The 20,722-nt window shown below is 50.8% G+C and overlaps 1 protein-coding gene across 2 annotated transcripts in view; it reads left to right on the top strand.

Annotated features, from left to right (window-relative positions):
• Positions 1-20,722, top strand: part of CORO2A (coronin 2A) — a 115,967-nt gene that overhangs the window by 50,357 nt on the left and 44,888 nt on the right. For both annotated transcript variants that reach the window (XM_045021893.1, XM_045021892.1), the window contains exons 2-3: positions 4,212-4,412; positions 7,904-8,020. In XM_045021893.1, coding sequence (XP_044877828.1) covers positions 4,212-4,412; positions 7,904-8,020 — 318 coding nt within the window. The remainder of the gene's footprint in view (positions 1-4,211; positions 4,413-7,903; positions 8,021-20,722) is intronic.

Here is a 20,722-nt window from a genome sequence, read left to right as displayed (position 1 = left end):
AAAGGCCCCAGAAGCCTCACCATTTTATCTTCAGCTGGCTCAAGAGATGGCCTCTCCACCCCAAAGAGATGCCTGAAAGAAACTGGAACAAAGGATTGTAATTACGGGGGGGGGGGGGTGGGGTGGGGTGAGTGATTGCTGGACCTAGGCCATAAAACCACAACATTGGTCTGAAAAGGATTGGGCCCAGACTAGGAAGGAGTCTAGTCTGTGAAAGAAGCCAATTGGAACATCTCTGAGGGTGAGATTTCATCTGTAATCAATTTTTTACTGTATTAGGCTTAGGCGTGCGTGTTTTTGTTTTATTTTGCTTGGTAACTTACTTTGTTCTGTCTGTTATTCATCTGGGGTTTAGGCTCTCAGAAAGACTGAAGCGCTAAGTGTAATCAAAGCACCAGCGCTGGGAGAAAACTCTCGTGTTTTCACACCCTGCTGCAGCGCTGCAAATTTGTAAGTGTAGCCAAGCCCTTAGTTTCTGTGAACTGCAGGGGGTGTGGCCCAACCTCTTGGTCTGTGCTGAAGCCAACCGGTGTGTCTAGCTCAGCAAGACAGGAGTGGAGGGAAGCCTTCTCTGGCAGAGGGGTTTGTTCTCAGTGGTATCCCAACACATCTACTGACAGTCTTGAGGGCGTTTCTGTGACCCAACCCATCACAGATGTGTCTGTCTTGTTATTGTCCATCACATCTGCTGTGGGCACATGAGCATGTGTGATTGTTGGAGTTCTTGGCCTGCTGTTTGACATGTTGGTAGTGAGCATCACGAAGCTTAGAGGCTGAGGAGGGCTCCCCAGGTGGCACTGGGCACACAGATGAGGTTTCAGAAGATTTGTAGACACCTCCCTTCAAACGTTGGCTGCGAACTTCTGTGCTGTTACACCGTCCTCTCTCAACATTCATCTCCCACTATCATGTGGCACTGCAGGTGAAAGGGGTCAGCAGCTCTGAAGACACTGGAGAGCCTGGCCGTTGGGTACCTTCCTGAAAGGCCTGTTGTAGTCGACTGTAGCTTTAGAAGCACTTTCCTGCTGGTTGCTGTGTGGCAGGAGTAAAAGTGCTAGTGCTGCTGATGCAGCAGGTTTCCTGTGATGGGGGCTTCTGAGACGGGCTACTGGGAAAGTCTATGAAGGAGCCAGGGCTGGGATGGTCAATTCCAAGATCAGAAGAACCATTGTGATCATCTAGTCTGACCTGTGTAGCACACAGGCCAAAGACCTTCCCCCAAGTAATTCCTAGAGCAGAGCTGTTAGGAAAAATAGCCAGACTTGATTTAAACATTGCCAGTGATAGAGAATCTCCCATGACTCTTGGTAGATTGTTCCAGTGGTTAATTATCTTCACTGTCAGAAGTGTATTCCTTATTTCCAGTCTGAATTGGTCTAGTTCAATTTCCAACCATTGGTTCATGATATATGGTGGGAGAGAGGCCGAGTTTGCTTAGCCAGGTATTTATGTGGAATATTGTCTAGTGAGGGATTATTCCTGGTGAAAGTCCTGGGGGCTGGTGTCAAACTGGAGCAAGGAGATGGTGGCTTGGGTCCTGGGTTACTAATAACATTCTGGCGGTTTAAAACTGAATGCACCTTAAAAACCAGCCCTATTGAAGCCAATGGCAGAACTCTACTGGACTTCCGGGGGCCAGGATTCACCCTGAATTTACTTGTACACTTGTGCTGATTGCATTGCACGCACCCTGTGCAGGAAAGCTAGAGTGCCACTTTCACTCGGTGTTTGTTTTGTGCCACTTTCACCCTCTGGCCCTCATGCATGAGAAAATGCTTTTGTGCAGCAGGAGGATCTTCACACTGGACATAGTTTGTACTATTGCCACACTTCCATGGGAAGAAAAGCTTTGATGGGGGTGTCTAGTGCCTTTGAGCAGGGTTGGGTGTTACCATTCTTGGGTTGTATTCACTGCCTGAGATTTACTTGATTGCCTATTTTCAATTGGACAGGTCAGTCCCATGGTGTCTCACTATCCATGCACAGAACTGGGCCAATATCAATGTGCTATGGACTCTTATTCATCTTACCTGGTCACTGTTTAAAGCACTGTGCAATCCTCTAACAGACGGGTGCAGAATAGCTGCTGGCCTTACAAAGGAATGAATGTCTCTGTTCCTATTGGGTTTATTAATCTCTCTTTTCCCTTTTAGTGGTAAAACCCAACTTTCAGGCCTCAGTGAATGGAGGGTTCCCCAGCCTATGATCTAGGTGCTTGGGATCAGAGGGAGGGACATTCCCTTTGACAATATAGTGAAATCTAATGAGAGAGGGAGACATTGCTGTGACATTGCACTCCATATAATTTTATGAAAATATGCTAATGAGCGTGAATATAATGTAACTGGAATATGCTTCATGCAAAAGGTCTCTGGTAAGATATCATTACAGAGCTTATAATCCACTAAGTGTATTCATCCTATTTGTATGAATGTATCATTCTTGTTTCTGAAACTAGAAATATGAAATATAACTCTGAGTTTCTATTGTAATGATGCAAAGTGTGGGTCATTAATGGTGGTTTGGAATCTTGATGGCTCCCATTAGCCAGGACAATTAACTCTAGATGGCTCTGTTTACTTGCAAGCCTTCCTGTGACTCAGGCTGGGAATAGTGAAGGCGTGGGGTCTCACAGGACACTGGTACTGGAATCCATCTTAAACCTGGTGCTTTTCCATTTAGAAGGAGGGATGGAGACCCAGAGAGACAAAAGATTCCTGCCTTGTGCCAAAGCTATAAAAGGGGGTGGAACAGAACAAAGGGGGGAGCAGTCATGAGAAATCCCCTAGTTACCACCTGAACTGGAACAAGGGCTGTATCAGGGGAAAGGATTGGGCTCAGACTAGAAAGGAATCCAGTCTGTGAAAGAAGCTTATTGGAACATCTCTGAGGGTGAGACTTCATCGGTATTCAGTTTCCTACTGTATTAGGCTTTGACTTGCATGTTTTATTTTATTTTGCTTGGTAACTTGCTTTGTTCTGTCTGTTATTACTTAGAACCACTTAAATCCTACTTTTTATATGTAATAAAATCACTTTTTGCTTATTACAGAACCCAGAGTTAGTGACTAATACCTAGGGGAGCAAACAGCTGTGCATATCTCTCTCTCCGTGTTATAGAGGGCAGACAATTTATGAGTTTACCCTGTATAAGCTTTATATAGAGTAAAACTGATTTATTTGGAGTTTGAACCCATTGGGAACTGGGTATCTGGGTGCTAGAGACAGGAGCAGTTTCTAAGCCGTTTTCTGTTAAGTCTGCAGCTTTGGGGGATGTGGTTCAGACCCTGAGTCTGTGTTTGCAGCAGGCTAGCGTGTCTGGCTCAACAAGGCAGGGTTCCGGAGTCCCAAGCTGGTGGGGAAAACGGGCTCAGAGGTAGTCTCAGCACATCAGGTGGCAGTTCCCAAGGGGGTCTTTGTGACCCAACCCGTCACAATTGCTTTCCCAGCATTACAGCAGGAGAGATGAGCTGTATAGTGCCAGGTGGTGCTGAGGTCAACCTGAGAACATCCAGTGGCCTGGGTGGGTGCCATTTAGATCCACCCATTGCAGGCCTCATGTATGGCTGGCAGCAGGGAGAGAGGCAGCAGGCAAGTTGCTCCTAATCATAGAATATCAGGGTTGGAAGGGACCTCAGGAGGTCATCTAATAAAACCCCCTGCTCAAAGCAGGACCAGGCGGTTTAGTGTGTGTGTGTGTGTGTGTGTGTGTGTTATAGGAGGAACACAACACCTGACATCTCTTGCCACTGCAGCAAGGGCTCTCAGGTGGCCAGTCCCATTGCAGGTGAATACTGGAGTGATTTGGCTTCTTTCCAGGAGAGCACAGTGCTGTGTCTGCTGAGCTGCTGGCAGTTTGGCTTGGGCTTGGCTGACTGCGCTGGTGGCCTCGGGAAGGGCTTGGGGGTGGGGCGAGATAAGATAAAGGGAGACGGGCCCATGAGTGGTCTGAAAGGGGAAATGGGGTTGGGGGTGGTGGTGGTGTCACAAAATAGAGGAGAGGGAAATAGCTCCAGGGGTGTGTGCGCACTGCCCGCAGGTCAGGACCCGATGTTCTGGAGACAGATGTGTACTGGGGCTGATTGCACTGCAGGTGTAAGCAGGCATGAGTCAATGGGAGGCACTGGGCTGAATTTCAAACCCACGCCAATGTCCAATAGCAAGGGGATGGTCCCTGCCTCACCATCTGTCTTGTGTTTTGACTGCTGCAGATGTCATGGCACCCTCAGTACCGGAGTTCCAAGTTCCGCCATGTGTACGGCAAGCCTGCTAGCAAGGAGAAGTGTTACGACTGCGTCCCCATCACCTGCAGTGTGCACGACAACCACTTCTGCGCTGTCAACCCCCACTTCATTGCTGTTGTGACAGAGTGTGCAGGGGGCGGGGCTTTCCTCGTGATACCCATCCATCAGGTGAGCAAGGCCAGCAGGGCACCGGGGGCATGGGCTGCCCCGTTTCCTGACAGCCCATGCTGGAGTGGGAAGGTGGAGCAGCAGGGATCCCAGATGGTCGTGATGGCAATGGGAAGGCTTGGTTATTGCAGCCACCTGTTTTTCAAAATGCCTGGTAGGACCAGAGGCTCTTTGGGACAGGGACCATCTGTTACATGTTTGTACATGTACAGCACCTGTCACAGTAAGGGTCTGCATGTCTATCCATCCATCCTAGTGTTTTATCCTGACGCTCATCACCACAGCGTCTGGGTGTCTTCCATGCCTCTGGGAGCAACTGCAAAACTATAATAAATAACCATCAGTCGTAGAACGGGAGAGAGCAAATAACTCTGTAATTACATGGTTCTAGCTTTTCTTCACAGACAAGGAGCCTTTTCGGCCTCTGAACTAATCCTGATTAAAGAATAGAGGAGAGACTGTGGTCTTGCAGAGCAGTATAGGCCCCTGATCCTCCAAAGCACTGAAGCACATGCTTAGCTTTAAGCACATGATTTTAGTGGGACTATTCATATTCTTAAAGCTAAACTCTTGCTTCCGAGTTTGCTGAATCAGGGTCTAGAGCATGACAACAGACAGGAGAGGAGTATTTGACATTTATTTATTTAGATCCCACTTGGGGAGAGTTAAGCACATGCGTAATAGCTGTCCTGCATTCCTGTATTCAACTCGCTTTAGACTTTAGCATGGGAAGAGAGGGCTCGTGGTGCCTGGACAGCACATCACAGCGCCTGTGCAGGGGCCGGAACAGAGGGGGCCAAGGGGCCGTGGCCCTCCCACTTGTGAAAGTGGATGGGCCTAGATTGTCCACTTTTCGCCACAGTCACAGCCCCCTGCCCCTCCTCTTCCCCTCAAGGCCCCACCCACCAGCCAGGCTGGAAGCTGGAGCCCAGTCCAGGAAGCCGGGGCAGCTCTGGGGAGCCACACCCCCCCCGCACCTGCCCGGGGTGGGGTGGGGGCCCAAGAACAGCCCCCTGCCCATGTCCCCGCCCAGGGCAGGTGGAGGATCCAGGGCTCCCCACGCCTGCCTGCTGGCCTTTTACCCTGACCCAGCTCCGGGTTCCAGCCTGGCCAGGGGGTGGGGTCTTGGGGGCCGAAGAGCCGCAGCCGGGCCATGGTGAGCGCTGGTTGGGCAGCTGTAGACCCTCCACCTGCCCAGGGCGGGGAGCCTAAGGGGCGGGGACACGGGGCGGGGGCTGCTCTCGGCCCCCCCATCCTGGACAGCAGTTTTAAAATAAATATAAGGAAGCACTTCGTCACACAACGCACCGTCAAGCTGTGGAACTCACTGCCAGGGGATGTCGTGAAGGCCAAAACTACAGCTGTGTTCAGAAAAGAACTAGATCAGTTCATGGAGGACAGGTCCATCAATGGCTATTAGCCAGGATGGTCTGGGATGCAAAACCATGCTCTGGGTGTCCCAAAACCTCTGACTGCCAGAAGCTGGGACTGGACAACTGGGGATGAATGACTTGATACGTGCCCTGTTCTGTTCATTTCCTCTGCCATATGCCAGGGTGCAATCCAGACCAGTGAGGGGTTGTCACCACCTGACCTGCAACCTTGGATGCCTCACAGTGCTTTGCTGCTGTAATTCCCAACCTGGGAAATGCACAAACTGCCAGACAGCATGCAGGTCACCCCGAGTCTCAGTGTAGAGCTGCAGTCCCTGGTCCAGCAATTCTGACCTGAGCAGCCTGTCAGCAACACCCCAGCCATACTCTGGCTTCCAGCAGCCTTGGTTACCCACTTGCAGGGTGACTCCACCACACTCCTTGTCCCTGATTTCCCCCAAAACATGCCCTTTGCTGGACAGTTCAGATATTAGAGGGCCAGAGTTTGCGACTTTAACTGGAGTTACCCAAACAGCTCTGGATTAGTTTAGATTAAAAAAATAAAACAAGTTTATTTAATTACAAAGAACTAGATCTTAAGTGAATACAAGTATAAGGCATTAAAGTCAGAAAAGGTTACAAGAGAAATAAAGATAAAATGCTTCCTAGTTACTAAAACTTAACAAACTAGACTTGGTTCAAGGTAAAAGCCTTACCACGGGTTCCCAGTAGCATCGCTGACCAAATTTTCAGGCCAGGCTCACTCCCGAAGTCCAAGGGCTGGTTCCTTTGTCGTGTTAGATGAAAGAGAGAGAGGGATACATTGGGGTGTTCTTGCCCCTCACTTTTACAGTCCAGTCCTCCTTTGAAGTGGATTCTCCGGAGGATTACCCTCGAAGCAAAGTTTATTTGAGAAGTCAGGAAGGCAATGTGGAGTCTGGGAGAGAAGGGGGCTCCTTGCTCTTTCTTCTTCCCTGTGTATGGTGAAAAGCAGATTTTCCTTGGATCCTGCCACTTCCCCCCTTGCTGTCTCAAGGACTCTGCTTACTACTTATATGTAAACTGAGGTAAATACACACTCCTTTGTTTAGGTTAGACCTGTGCTTTTACCTAGTCAGGGCTGTGTGGGCTTGAACATGTGCTAACATCATCATACAGAGGGAATTCATAACTTGACATATAATGTTGCTACATAAGTTTACCATCCAATAATTGACGCAAGTTTTTTTCAAATGATACCTCACAAGGCTTATTTTATACAAAGCTTTTTACAGGGGTGTGTCTGGTGTGCATACAGGAGTGCGTTCGGTCATGCTCTCAAGATTCTGGCACTGGCCACTGTCGGAAGACAAGATACTGGGCTAGATGGACCAGTGTCTGACCCAGTCTGGCCGCTCTTCTGTTCGCTACTGACTCACTTTCCTGTTTCCCATTAGCAAGGGTTGGCACTGAGCTGTAGAGTCTTCCTGATGCCCTTTGTCTGCAGTCAAACCCATCCCAGTCAACTACAGCCCCCTTGTGATGAGAGCTAGGAATCGGGCTGCTCCTTACTCATTCTTACCATTTGGGGCGTGGTCCGTGGCTTCAGGATGGTGTCCTGTTCCTTGGCAGGGCTCAGTCATCACAAGGCTTTTCTCCTGAAGGTGCTCAGTGGGAGTGTGGCAAGGCAAAGACGAACAGCAGGTCTGTACTGACGCAGCTGTGCCGCTGTAGTGCTTCTGGTGAAGATGCTCTAAGTTCTCCCGTCAGCTTAATAACTCCACCGCCGTGAGAGGCGGTAGCTATGTCGGCAGGAAAAGCTCTCCCGTCAACACAGCGCCGTCTACACGGGGGGTTAAGGTTGGTATAACTACAGCACTCAGGGGTGTGGATTTTTCACATCCCTGAGCGAAGTAGTTCTACTGAAGTAAGTTTGTAGTGTAGGCCTGGCCTGAGCTAAGGAGGACATGGCTTTAAGGGTGAGCATGGACCCATTTCCAGTAAACTGAGCACTGTGGATCTTGCTATGTGAGGTGCCAAAGCTCAGGTCTTGTGGGGCCAGCCTACATGGAGACGACCTGCTGTTCTGTGGCCAAATGTAGCCTTTCTGAGCTAACAGAGACTTGCTGTTCTTTTCAGACAGGCAAGCTTGATCCTCACTACCCCAGGGTGTGCGGGCACAGAGGAAATGTCCTGGACATCAAGTGGAGCCCCTTTGATGACTTTGTAATCGCTTCCTGTTCTGAAGATGCCACTGTAAGTTTCCCGGCTCGCTCTGTGTCACTGCTTCGCTAATGCTCTTGGTTGGGAAAGAAATACAAAGTACCATGCAAGAGCCTCTGTGAGAGGGTCTCCTCTAACTGAACAGGGCTAACAAGTGGTGTTCTTCCACAAAGTCGCTCCTCATTACGCTCAAGCCCATAGGGTTCAGTGGGGGTTCCGCCTGAGCAAGCACTAATGATCCAATTGTGAGACATTGAACATTTACATTTGAAAACAAGCGAGGGGGGAAATCAGCTCCATGTCTGTGCAGAGTTCAGAACCCTGTTTCCACACAGATGTGGCCGCACATATTGCAAAATCTGTGGCAGAAGGATGCTCTGCTGTAGATGCATTTGTGGTGTGGTCAACTCTTGAGGATTGTTCCTTCTCTCGGCTACTCTGTGGAATCACTCTGGATTAATACAAGTAAAAGGGAGGTCAGAATCTGGCCCAAGCAAACACACAAGGCTAGAGTCTGTCCCCCGCTTATTCCCATTGATTTGCACAGTATTCCACGAGGAGCCCCACTGAAACAAATGGAACCACTCGAGGAGTAAGGTACTACTAGGGACATTCAACAAAATTAAAAGAGGGTTTGGCAAATTCAAATCCAATAAAAGGCGATACTTTTTCACACAACACGTAATTAGCCTGTGGAACGCACTGTCAGGAAGATGTTGAGGCCAAGAATTTAGCAAGATTCAAAAGGGACTGGATGCTTATATGAAGAACAAGAATAGTCAAAGTTACAAGAGTTAATGCTAACACATATTTTGGAAGAGATATTAAACCTGCTGCTTCGGGGTTTAAACCACACTCTAACCATTAGGGATTAGGAGGACTCCTTCATGGTGGGGGTGCAGGCGGTGATGTGGGGTGGTGGCACTTTTCTCTGAAATATCTGGGACTGACTGAGACAGGATACTAGGTTAGGTGGGCCTTGGGCCGGATTTACCCAGGCAATTCCTGTACTTCTTAAACTAAACCCCTTTCAGAAATTAATTTGGTCCATGTTTCCAAATTGATGCGTTGAGTTTTCTTTGTGCAATTAACATAACACACTCATTAAGGTTTTCCATATCCAGTGAACAATCCTGCACTTTCAATACAAATTGCTTTTGTTCCTTCTTGTTTTGTTTTTCCTCCTAAAATAAGTAAAGCTTCCACAAGATGGCGCATGGGGATGCAACAGGCAGCAGATGCCTTGACACACTACTGCCCCTGCCTCTGCGCATGGGCAGAGTTCTCAGCGATGTAGAAGTCATTGTCCTGCTCTACTCAGCGCTGGTGAGGCCCCAGCAAGAGGAGAGCAACAAAAATGATAAAATGTTTAAAAAAAACCTGGCATACGAGGAAAGGTTGAAAAACGTATATGTAGTCTTGAGAAAAGAAGACTGAGAGGGGACCTGATAATCTTCCAGAATGTTAAGGGCTGTTATAAGGAAGACTGTGATAATTGTTCTCCATGTCCACTGGAGATAGGACAAGAAGTAACAGGCTTAATCTGCAGCAAATGGAGCTTTAGGTTACTATTAGGAAAAACTTGGTAATTCTAAGGGCAGTTAAGCTTTGGAACAGACGTCCAATGGAGGTGACGAAGTCCCCATCGTTGGAAGCATTTAAAAACAATTTGGACAGGGATGGTCTAGCTTTACTAGATCCTGCCACAGCACAGAGGATGGGATTAGCTGATGTCTCGAGGTCCCATCAGCCCAACATTTCTATGATTCTATGTGTTTTACACACACAACCAAGACATAAGAGCTGCATTGCTGCATGCACTACAGGTCTGTGGAAACTAAAATATTTTTTCTCAGTCTGGCTGAAATTGACTGAAGGACCGGGGAGAAGAGAGGTGTGAGAGAGAGACCCATGAACCTCATTTGTCCTGCCAAATGCCACCCCCGAAACACAGAGCCAGTGTTGCAGGTTGTGACGTTCCCCTCTGATGTTATCTGGACCAGTGATCTGCTAGGTCACTCCAATCCTTGACTCTGGGAGACAGCCTGATCCTGCTCTGCTGTGAGAACCCCACTCCTGGGCTGGTCACGCACAGCCTCTGGCATGGAAGCTGCTCCTTGGATTGTGCAACAGAATGACACCAGCCAATATCTCCAGTCCCAGACACAACCCTAGGAACCTCCATCTTGCAGTGTCCAGTTATGCCCACTGGATGCTGCACGTTTATATGAGTTTATCAGTTTAACAAGGAAATTGATATGTACCAGGTTTGTTATCCCAAGGGGAGTCTCTGACATGCTTCAAACCAAACGCACTGCTTCAGGTAGAACAAACAAACAGATTTATTAACTATAAAGAGATTTTAAGGGATTATAAGTCAAAGCGTAACAAGTTGGATTTTTTCAAATGAAATAAAAGGAAAACGCATTCTAAGCTGATCTTAACACTTTCAGTGCCCTTACAAACTTAGATGCGTCTCACCACAGGTGTCTGGCTGCTCTTCAGCCAGGAGATCCCCTTTGATCAGCTCTTCAGTCGCTTGGTGGTGATGTCTGTAGATGGAGGTGGAAGAGAGCGAGAGCGCGAGCATGGCAAACGTTTCTCCCGTTTATCATGTTCTTTCCTCCCTCTTGGCTTTGCCCCACCCCCAAAGAGTCAGGTGAGCATTACCCAAAAGTCCAACAGATCCTTTTGTTGCTGCCTAGGCCAGCATCCTTTGTTCCTGTGAGGCTGGGCGGCGTTTGTCCCATACCTGCCCTGATGAGGTGTGAACTGCCCCTCTGCTCTTGGAGAGTTTTTGCCTGGGTTTATTTTAAGCCATGATGATATAATTTCATGTATATCATTATGAGGCTGAAAATGTAACCTATAACAGTACTGTAACAACAATTACTATAACATCATTATAACAATGCTCAGTGCATTATGAGCCTTCTGAAGACACCCAACATGGCAAACTTTGCATTGGATACCACACAATCATTTTATAAAGATTAACATGAGGGTGTAAAGTGTTCCGTTGAGATACAGAACGTCACACAGGTGCTTGGGGCAATGCCCTTGGTTGTGGTGTGTTTGTGCCTGGTTGTTTTTTACTGAGAGTTTCAGCAGCGACAATGTTCAGATATCCAGCTCTCCCACATAACAAAGAGGTGTGAAGTAATTAGAAATGCATTCGAATGGTATCTCTCTCTCACACTGAAGTTCAGGATTCCATAGTGTTTTCCTTCCTATCCCGCACTACCCAGTCCATGTTGCGATGGGTCTCTCCCTGCCAACGTTCCAAGTGCTCAGCTTCCACTGGCACGGATGGCAGCTTTGCACAAAAACCAAAAGCCGGATCTGAGCCTGAATGGATAACCAGGGAATGTTAAATGCCTCCTCAGACATTTCAGCTTATGCCAGATCTTCTATTTCACGTTTTTTTCTAAAAGCTGTCTGGGAGGCCAATTCAAATGCATATAGCTCCAATTCATACTCCTGGGGGAATTCTGTGCCAAAATATTAAAAATTCTGCGTACAACATTTTAAAATTCTGCATATTTTATTTGTCAAAATAACACTATATAATCACGCCAGTTTCAATTATTTTGTATTTATTTCAAAATACTGATCAGCAACTCTGTCTGTAACAATACAGACACAAAAAAATCCCCCAGGAGTAGAGTGTTAAGGAAACCCCTATGACGACCCAGTTCCTATTTCTCCGCCCCCCTCCCCACCAGAGCCCAGCAGGGGGGCCAGACAGCCACACCCCCTTCCCCAGAGCCCAACTGCAGGCCCCCTCAGCCCAGATACCTGCACCCCCTACCCACCAGAGCCCAGCTGTGCCCCCTCCCAGCCCAGACACCCAAACCCCCTGCCCCCCAGGGCCCAGCTGCAGGACGTCCCCCAGCCCAGACACTCGCATCCCCCACCAGAGCCCAGCTGCACCTCCCCAGCCCAGACACCCACACTCCCTCCCCCCAGAGCCCAACTGTGGGTCCCCCCAGCCCAGACACCTGCACCCCCTACCCACCAGAGCCCAGCTGTGCCCCCCCAGCCCAGACACCCAAACCCCCTGCCCTCCAGAGCCCAACTGTGGGCCCCCTCAGCCCAGACACTCATGTCTCCTCCCGACCAGAGCCCAGCCACAAGCCCCCCCCAGCCCAGACACTCACACCCGCTCCCCACCAGAGCCCGGGATCCAGAAGGAGAAACAGTGTGATGTTGGGTCCCAGGCTTGTACAGAGTTTCCTGCACACCCCCTCCTCCCTTCGCGGCATGCTGGATACTGCGGCTCCCTCCCCTGCTCTCCCCCAGCACTGTCTTCTATTTGCAAGTTGGGCTCTGTGGGTCCTGCAGTCCCCTGGTGGCAGCCAGCAGCTCTGTAGCCCATTTCTGTGGGAGGAAATGGACATTCTGCGCACACATAACATGCATTTCTGCACAAATTCTGCATTGCGCAATGGCACAGAATCCCCCCAGGAATAAATTCAGTGCCCACTGAAATAAATGGAATGAATTGGTTATTGGATCACCTCTGCAATGAAGAGGCAATTTCTGCCAGTGCGGCCTGCCTCTGTATGGAGGGTGAAGAGGAGAACCATAAGAGTTTGTGGTCATGAAAGGGGGTCAACTTTACAGATTTGCTGAGGTGCCAGTTAGACTTTAAAGCTGAAATCTAATAAGCCAGATTTGCCAGTTGGATGAATGTTGGAGCCAATATTAGAATGGAACCTAACATAACGCCTTTTTATTGAGTCCAGGAGATCACTAGCTTACCAATTTAATGCTAGGTTCTTTTCAGGTCAACTTTTAACTTGAATAATTTTTAAAATCAGGACACTTGCTTATTCTTAACTAATCAGCAATTTATAATTCAACCAGAACCACATCAATATACAATCAACAGTTCACCAATCAAGTGTAGACAAAACCAATATTCTAGTTATGTACTGCTTGAAGCAATACAGTCTAACAGCGGTTTCCAAACTTTCTTTCTGGCAACCCAGTTGAAGACAATTACTGATGCCCCGACCCAGTGGAGCTGGGGATGAGGGGTTTGGGGTGTGGGAAGGACTCAGGGCTGGGGCAGAGGGTTTTGGTGCGAGGGCTGCGGGGTGGGGACAGGGATGACGGGGTAGGGGGGCTTAGGGATGGGGCAGGAGGTTGGGGCATGGGAGGGGGTCAGGACTCTGGGCTGGAGGTGCAGGCTCTGGGGTGGTGCCAGGGATGAGGGGTTTGGGGTGCAGGAAGGGGCTCCAGGTTTGGGGGGGCTCAGGGCAGGGAATAGGGGTGCAGGGTTGGGGCACGGGCTTACCTCGGGTGGCTCCCGGTCAGCGGTGCAGCAGGGTTGCTAAGGCAGGCTAATCCCTAGGTATTCTGACACCGCACTGCACCCCAGAAGCAGCCAGCAGCAGGTCCGGATTTTAGGCGGTGCACAAGCAGCTCTGTGTGGCTCTCGCCTGCAGGCACTGCCCGCTCCCCAGTGCGGAGCCGGTGCTCGGGGAGGGGGCAGCACACGGAGCCCTGTGGCCCCCCCGCCCAGGAGCTGGACCTGCTGCTGGCCGCTTCCAGGGCGCACGCGGTGTCAGAAGAAGGTAGGGACTAACCTGCCTTAGCCAGGCAGCATCGCCGACGGGACTTTTAACGGCCCAGTCGGTGGCGCTGACCAGAGCCGCCATGACCCAGTACAAGGTCGTGACCTCCAGTTTGAAAACCACTGGTCTAACAAGCAGCTGTCAAAGACTGAAGTTGAGGCTCAGTGGTTACACCAAGGAACAGTGGAAATCACCAAGTTTTCTTATTATGTTTATTTATGTATCAGTTCTTTATAGATTCCAGGACTGGAAGGGACCTCGAGAGGTCATTGAGTCCAGTCCTCTGCCCTCATGGCAGGACCAAATACTGTCTAGACCAGCCCTGATAGACATTTATCTAACCTACTCTTAAATATCCCCAGAGATGGAGATTCCACAACCTCCCTAGGCAATTTATTCCAGTGTTTAACCAGCCTCACAGTTAGGAACTTTTTCCTAATGTCCAACCTAAACCTCCCTTGCTGCAGTTTAAGCCCATTGCTTCTCGTTCTATCCTTAGAGGCTAAGGTGAACACGTTTTCTCCCTCCTCCTGATGACACCCTTTTAGATACCTGAAAACTGCTATCATGTCCCCTCTCAGTCTTCTCTTTTCCAAACCAAACAAACCGAATTCTTTCAGCCTTCCTTCATAGGTCATGTTCTCAAGACCTTTAATCATTCTTGTTGCTCTTCTCTGGACCCTCTCTAATTTCTCCACATCTTTCTTGAAATGCGGTGCCCAGAACTGGCTACAATACTCCAGTTGAGGCCTAACCAGCGCAGAGCAGAGCGGAAGAATGACTTCTTGTGTCTTGCTCACAACACACCTGTTAATGCATCCCAGAATCACTTTTGCTTTTTTTGCAACAGCATCACACTGTTGACTCATATTTAGCTTGTGGTCCACTATAACCCCTAGATCCCTTTCTGCCGTACTCCTTCCTAGACAGTCTCTTCCCATTCTGTATGTGTGAAACTGATTGTTCCTTCCTAAGTGGAGCACTTTGCATTTGTCTTTATTAAACTTCATCCGGTTTACCTCAGGCCATTTCTCCAATTTGTCCAGATCATTTTGAATTTTGACCCTGTCCTCCAAAGCAGTTGCAATCCCTCCCAGTTTGGTATCATCTGCAAACTTAATAAGTGTACTTTCTATGCCAATATCTAAGTCGTTGATGAAGATATTGAACAGAGCCGGTCCCAAAACAGACCCATGCGGAACCCCACTTGTTATACTTTTCCAGCAGGCTTGGGAACCATTAATAACTACTCTCTGAGTACGGTTATCCAGCCAGCTATGCACCCACCTTATAGCTGCCCCATCTAAATTGTATTTGCCTAGTTTATCGATAAGAATATCATGCGAGACCGTATCAAATGCCTTACTAAAGTCTAGGTATACCACATCCACCGCTTCTCCCTTATCCACAAGACTCGTTATCCTATCAAGGAAAGCCATCAGATTGGTTTGACACGATTTATTCTTTACAAATCCATGCTGGCTAGTCCCTATCACCTTACCACCTTCCAAGTGTTTGCAGATGATTTCCTTAATTACTTGCTCCATTATCTTCCCTGGCACAGAAGTTAAACTAACTGGTCTGTAGTTTCCTGGGTTGTTTTTATTTCCCTTTTTATAGATGGACACTATATTTGCCCTTTTCCAGTCTTCTGGAATCTCTCCCGTCTCCCATGATTTTCCAAAGATAATAGCTAGAGGCTCAGATACCTCCTCTATTAGCTCCTTGAGTATTCTAGGATGCATTTCATCAGGCCCTGGTGTCTTGCAGGCATCTAACTTTTCTAAGTGATTTTTAACTTGTTCTTTTTTTATTTTATCTTCTAAACCTACCCCCTTCCCATTAGCATTCACTATGTTAGGCATTCCTTCAGACTTCTCAGTGAAGACCGAAACAAAGAAGTCATTAAGCATCTCTGCCATTTCCAAGTTTCCTGTTACTGTTTCTCCCTCCTCACTCAGAAGTGTGTGGCCAAATATTTGCTGCTTGCTGTGTTTGATTGTTTAAAGAAACAATAAAAAAATTCTGCTTTAAAAAAATCCAAAACTTTTGAACTACCTCAGATTGTGACCAAATGCCTGAGCCCATCCAGTCAGAGATTTTTCCAGGTTTCTGATACTCTGCTGGCTTCCTTGACTCATATCTGTCTCCATAACTTTGGGTTCATTTAGGTTAGAACATAAGAACAGGAATACTGGGTCAAATCAAAGGTCCATCCAGCCCAGTATCCTGTCTACCGACAGTGGCCAATGCCAAGTGCCCCAGAGGGAGTGAACCTAACAGGCAATGATCAAGTGATCTCTCTCTTGCCATCCATCTCCACCCTCTGACAAACAGAAGCTAGGGACACCATTCCTTACCCATCTTGGCTAATAGCCATTAATGGACTTAACCGCCACACATTTATCTGTTTTCTTGAGACTGGCTCGATGGGGTCCCTCACAAACTGAAGACGGTTACTGTGGGTTTGTCTTTAGTATAGCTTATGTACAGACTTCACAAACTGAGCATTTGAGCTTGTTCCAAATCTGGGATGAGCCTATGTTGTGAAAACTGAAATGCTCAAAATAGCACATGGATGTGAATGGACACAGGGTGCTAAAATTAAATTAACCCAGGGGTTCTCAAACTGGGGGTCGGGACCCCTCAAGGGGTCATGAGGTTATTACTGGGGGTCGCGAGCTGTCAGCCTCCACCTCAAACCCCACTTTGCCTCCAGCATTTATAATAGTGTTAAATATATAAAAAAGTGTTTTTAATTTATATGGTGGGGGGTGTTGCACTCAGAGGTTTGCTATGTGAAAGGGGTCACCAGTATAAAAGTTTGAGAACCACTGAATTAACCCCTCTGAAGCCTCAGGGAATGCAGGGGAGGGGGGGTCTCTCTTGGTAGGGTTGGGAAGGATATTGCTCTTCTCATGTGATCCCTCCCCCAGAGGCTAATTTGAAATGAAGCTCCCCTCCCCTGACGGGAATCTCCCTATGGCACTGAAATTAAATACAGACTATAATTTGGCATTTGAGAAGCGAAAGGGATGGGAGCCCTAATGGAAAAGCTAACAGCTCGGCTCTTCTGCAAGCCTCAAACTGCTGAATGAGCTTTAGGGTAGGGAAGGCTATGCCTCCCAAACAGCCTGGCCCTGCCCCCTATCCGACCCCCACCCACTTCCTGCCCCCTGACTGCCCCCCTCAGAACCCCTGACCCATCCTGCTCCTTGCCCCCTCACCGTCCCCTAGAGACTCCTCCCCACCACCACCCCAGGACCCCACCCCTGCTCCCTGTCCCCTGACTGCCCTGACGCCTATCCACCCCCCCGCTGAGTCCTGACAGACCATCAGGCCCTTGTGATGTCACTGACACACCCACCCCTCCCCTGCAGTGCTGATGTCCTGCCCCTGTCCAGCCACATTGGATGTTGGAGCTGCTTCCCCTGGATCACCCCACTCAATGACTCTTCATTGTGGGAATGACACCGACTACACAGTAGAACATGCTCCTGGATGCGCTGAGGCTCCGGGAGAGGAGTGGAGGTGGGGTTGGACCAGGGCCGGAGAGGGAGCCTCAGCCATTCTCGTGGGGGCCCCTGCGGAGCCCAGGGCCTGGGGCAAATTGCCCCACTTCCCCCCCCCCCTCTGGGCGGCCCTGACTGCAACGCAATATAAAATCACTGCTGCTAACACTGGTGGGGGATAAAATACTAGTAGAGTGGTAATTAATGATGAGGACAGGGCAGTGAGTAGCATAGGGAGGTGACACACCATCGGTAAGACTGGTCATGGAATACTGCATCCAGTTTTGGTGTCCACCTTTGAAAATGATTTTGAAATATTGGAGATGAGGCAGCAAAAAGCAATGAAACGTTTTGAGGGCTGGAGAAAAATGCCTGCTAGTGAACTAGTGAAAGAGCTCAGCCTGTTTAGATTCTTCTTCGAGTGATTGCTCCTATGCATTCCAGTTAGGTGTGCGCGCCGTGCGTGCACGGCTCTCTGGAACATTTTTACCCTAGCAACTCCGGCGGGCCGGCTGGGTGCCCCCTGGAGTGGCGCCGCTATAGCGCTAGATATATACCCCAGCCGGCCCGTCCGCTCCTCAGTTCCTTCTTACCGCCCGTGACGGCCAGTTGGAACAGTGGAGTGCTCTCTCACCTCCACAGCCCTAGCATTTCTCCATCTCTTCAGTGTATATAGTTGGTTAACTTAGTTTAGTTGTTAGATTAGTTGAATAAGTTTAGTAGTTATAGTATAGTAAGGGAATTAGAGGGCATGAGCCCCTCTTCTTCCACAACCTCTTCTTCCACAACCGGTGCGGGCTCATGCCCAAGGCACCGGGGTTTAAGCCCTGTGCGGCTTGCCAGCGGCACATGCCCATCGGCGACCCGCACGACTCCAGCCTGCACTGCCTCGGGGAATCTCACAGGACTGATAAGTGCCCGATTTGCACGGCATTTAAGCCGCGCACGAGAAAGGAGCGAGACTCTTGCCTCAAACAGCTCCTTACGGAGCGCGCACTTCAGCCCACTGCTCCGTCCCCGGCACCGCCGAAACCGTCCTCGGCGCACAGCGCACCAGCGGCACCGAGCCGTCCCGGTGCCGACGCAGCTAAAGAGTCGCAGACGGCACCGAAGTCCCGGCACCGTTCTCTCTCCCCGCAGAGGAAGCGGAAGACGGCGCACTCGGCTCCTAAGCCTCCAACTTCGGGACAGCTTACCCAGCCATCCCCGGCACCTCTGGCACCGGCTGTGGTAGTGCACAAGCCGTGCACGGTTCCGTTGACTCCGGCACCTCAAGAGCCATCGAGTCCGGTACCTCCCTGCTCCCCGGTGCCGACCGTGGTCGAGCTGCATCTCCCGTCTACGCTTGAGACATTCGCGATGGCAAGAGAGCTTATTGAGCTCGCAGAGGCACCGAGCCTCCGGCCCCCGGCACCGCCGGTGCGGGCTGTTCAGTCGGTGGGCAAGCCGGCAATGATGCGGCCCCCGACCCCCGACAGACGGGATGGACGGCGCTCCAAGCCTCGGACCCAGTCCCGATCCAGGCAACGGTCACTGTCTCGTCGATCCCGATCCCGGCACCGATCTCCGTCTCGGTACCGCTCCCCGTCCCGGCACCGGTCGCAGTCCCGGTACCGCTCAGTATCGCGGTACCGGTCGCACTCCCGGCGACGCTCACGGTCCCGGTCACCGGACCGACGGTACCGTCGGAGGTCCGGCTCCCGGTACCGATCTCGACATCGCGATTCCCGAAGCCACTCCCGTCACCGATGATCGAGGTCGCGCTCAGGCTCCCGGTACCGAAGTGGTTGACGGTCCAGATCTCCATCCTGGCACCGTGACGGCCGGCACCGATCCTCGGCACCGTCCGGGGACAAGCTGCCTCCTTCCACGGTGCACTCCATCAGCGCCTCTGCCCCCCCGTGGCCTTCGCGTCAGCCATCCGTCGCCTCCCAGGCGGGCAGCGGGACAGATCTCCGGGCTGCCACCCAGAGCCAGGACCTTGGACCTCAGCACTGGGGTTTTTGGGTCCCCTGGGCCTACCATGAGCCCCAAGGGCTCCCCTTTCTCCAGCGCCCAGCGGGTGTTGAACGCAGGGTGCCAGAGGCCACGGTGAGCAGGCCTCCCCCAACACCACCGGGGGAGACCCTGTCGCCGTCAGGACCCTCATTGCATCCGGGGCACGATTCAGCTTCCCAAGCCCCGGAGCAGCCACCTGCAGAGGTGGTGGTACAGACTCTGTCTTCGTCTTCCTCACCGGATGAGGCGATGGCGGGTGCCGCTACGTCGGACCCTCCCCCGGCGACCTTCACACCCAAGGTCTCTGGTCGCCCCAAGAGCTTTCCCTCCACATCAATGTCTGGGAACTGCGGGCGATCCGCTTGGCGTGTCAGACCTTCCATGCCCATCTCCAAGGGCGCTGTGTAGCTGTTTTCACGGACAACACGACGGTGATGTTTTACGTCAACAGACAGGGCTGGGCTCGCTCCTCCCTGCTTTGCACGGAAGCGATGCTCCTGTGGGACTTCTGCATAACCCACTCGATTCACCTGATAGCGTCCTTTCTTCCAGGAGTGCAGAACACGCTGGCCGATCATCTCAGCAGGTCGTTCCTCTCCCACGAGTGGTCCCTCCGTCTAGATGTCGTCCACACAATCTTCCGGAGGTGGGGGTTTCCCCAGATAGACCTATTCGCCTCCAAGGAGAACAGGAAGTGCCACCTGTTTTGCTCGTACCAGGGTCGCTCGCCAGGCTCCCTGTCGGACGCATTCCTTTACTCCTGGACGGATCACCTCCTCTACGCCTTCCCTCCATTCCCGCTCGTGCACCGAGTGCTACTGAAGCTTCGGAGGGACAGAGCCCACATCATACTCGTAGCTCCGGCCTGGCCGAGGCAGCACTGGTACACCCTGCTGCTCGAGCTCTCCGTTCGGGATCCCATCCCCCTTCCGTTATGGCCGGACCTCATCACACAGGACTTCGGCAGACTCCGCCATCCGAACCTGCAGTCCCTCCATCTTACAGCTTGGTTCCTGCGTGGTTGACCCACGCAGAGAGGGACTGTTCGGCGGCAGTACAGCAAGTCCTGCTAGAGAGCAGAAAGCCTTCCACTCGCTCCACCTACCTTGCGAAATGGAAGCGGTTCGCGCTCTGGTGTGATCAACGAGGACTCAATCCCTTCGTAGTCCCTGTCCCTACCATCCTGGACTACCTCTGGTACCTTAAGGAGCAAGGTCTTGCGGTCTCCTCCTTGAGGGTACACCTGGCAGCAGTGTCCGCCTTTCGCCCATCTATGGGAGGTCGGTCCATCTTCTCCAACCAGATGGTTTCCCGCTTCCTTAAAGGCCTGGACCACTTGTACCCGTCGGTGCGGCATCCTGCCCCGACCTGGGATTTGAACCTCGTTCTGGCCAAGCTTATGGGACCGCCCTTCGAGCCTCTGGCCACGTGCTCTCTGCTCTACCTCTCCTTGAAGACAGCCTTCCTCGTCGCAATTACATCAGCGAGACGAGTCTCTGAGCTCCGTGCTCTAACGGTTGGTCCACCATACACCGTCTTCCACGGAGACAAGGTGCAGCTTCGACCACACCCGGCCTTCCTCCCTAAGGTGGTGTCGGTGTTCCACCTCAACCAGGAGATCTTCCTCCCGGTCTTCTTCCCGA

This window comes from Mauremys mutica, chromosome 6 (assembly GCF_020497125.1).
Source record: "Mauremys mutica isolate MM-2020 ecotype Southern chromosome 6, ASM2049712v1, whole genome shotgun sequence".
Lineage (NCBI taxonomy): Eukaryota > Metazoa > Chordata > Testudines > Geoemydidae > Mauremys > Mauremys mutica.
The sequence above is the reverse complement of the archived record's forward strand: the minus strand, read 5'-3'. Positions and strand labels throughout refer to the sequence as shown.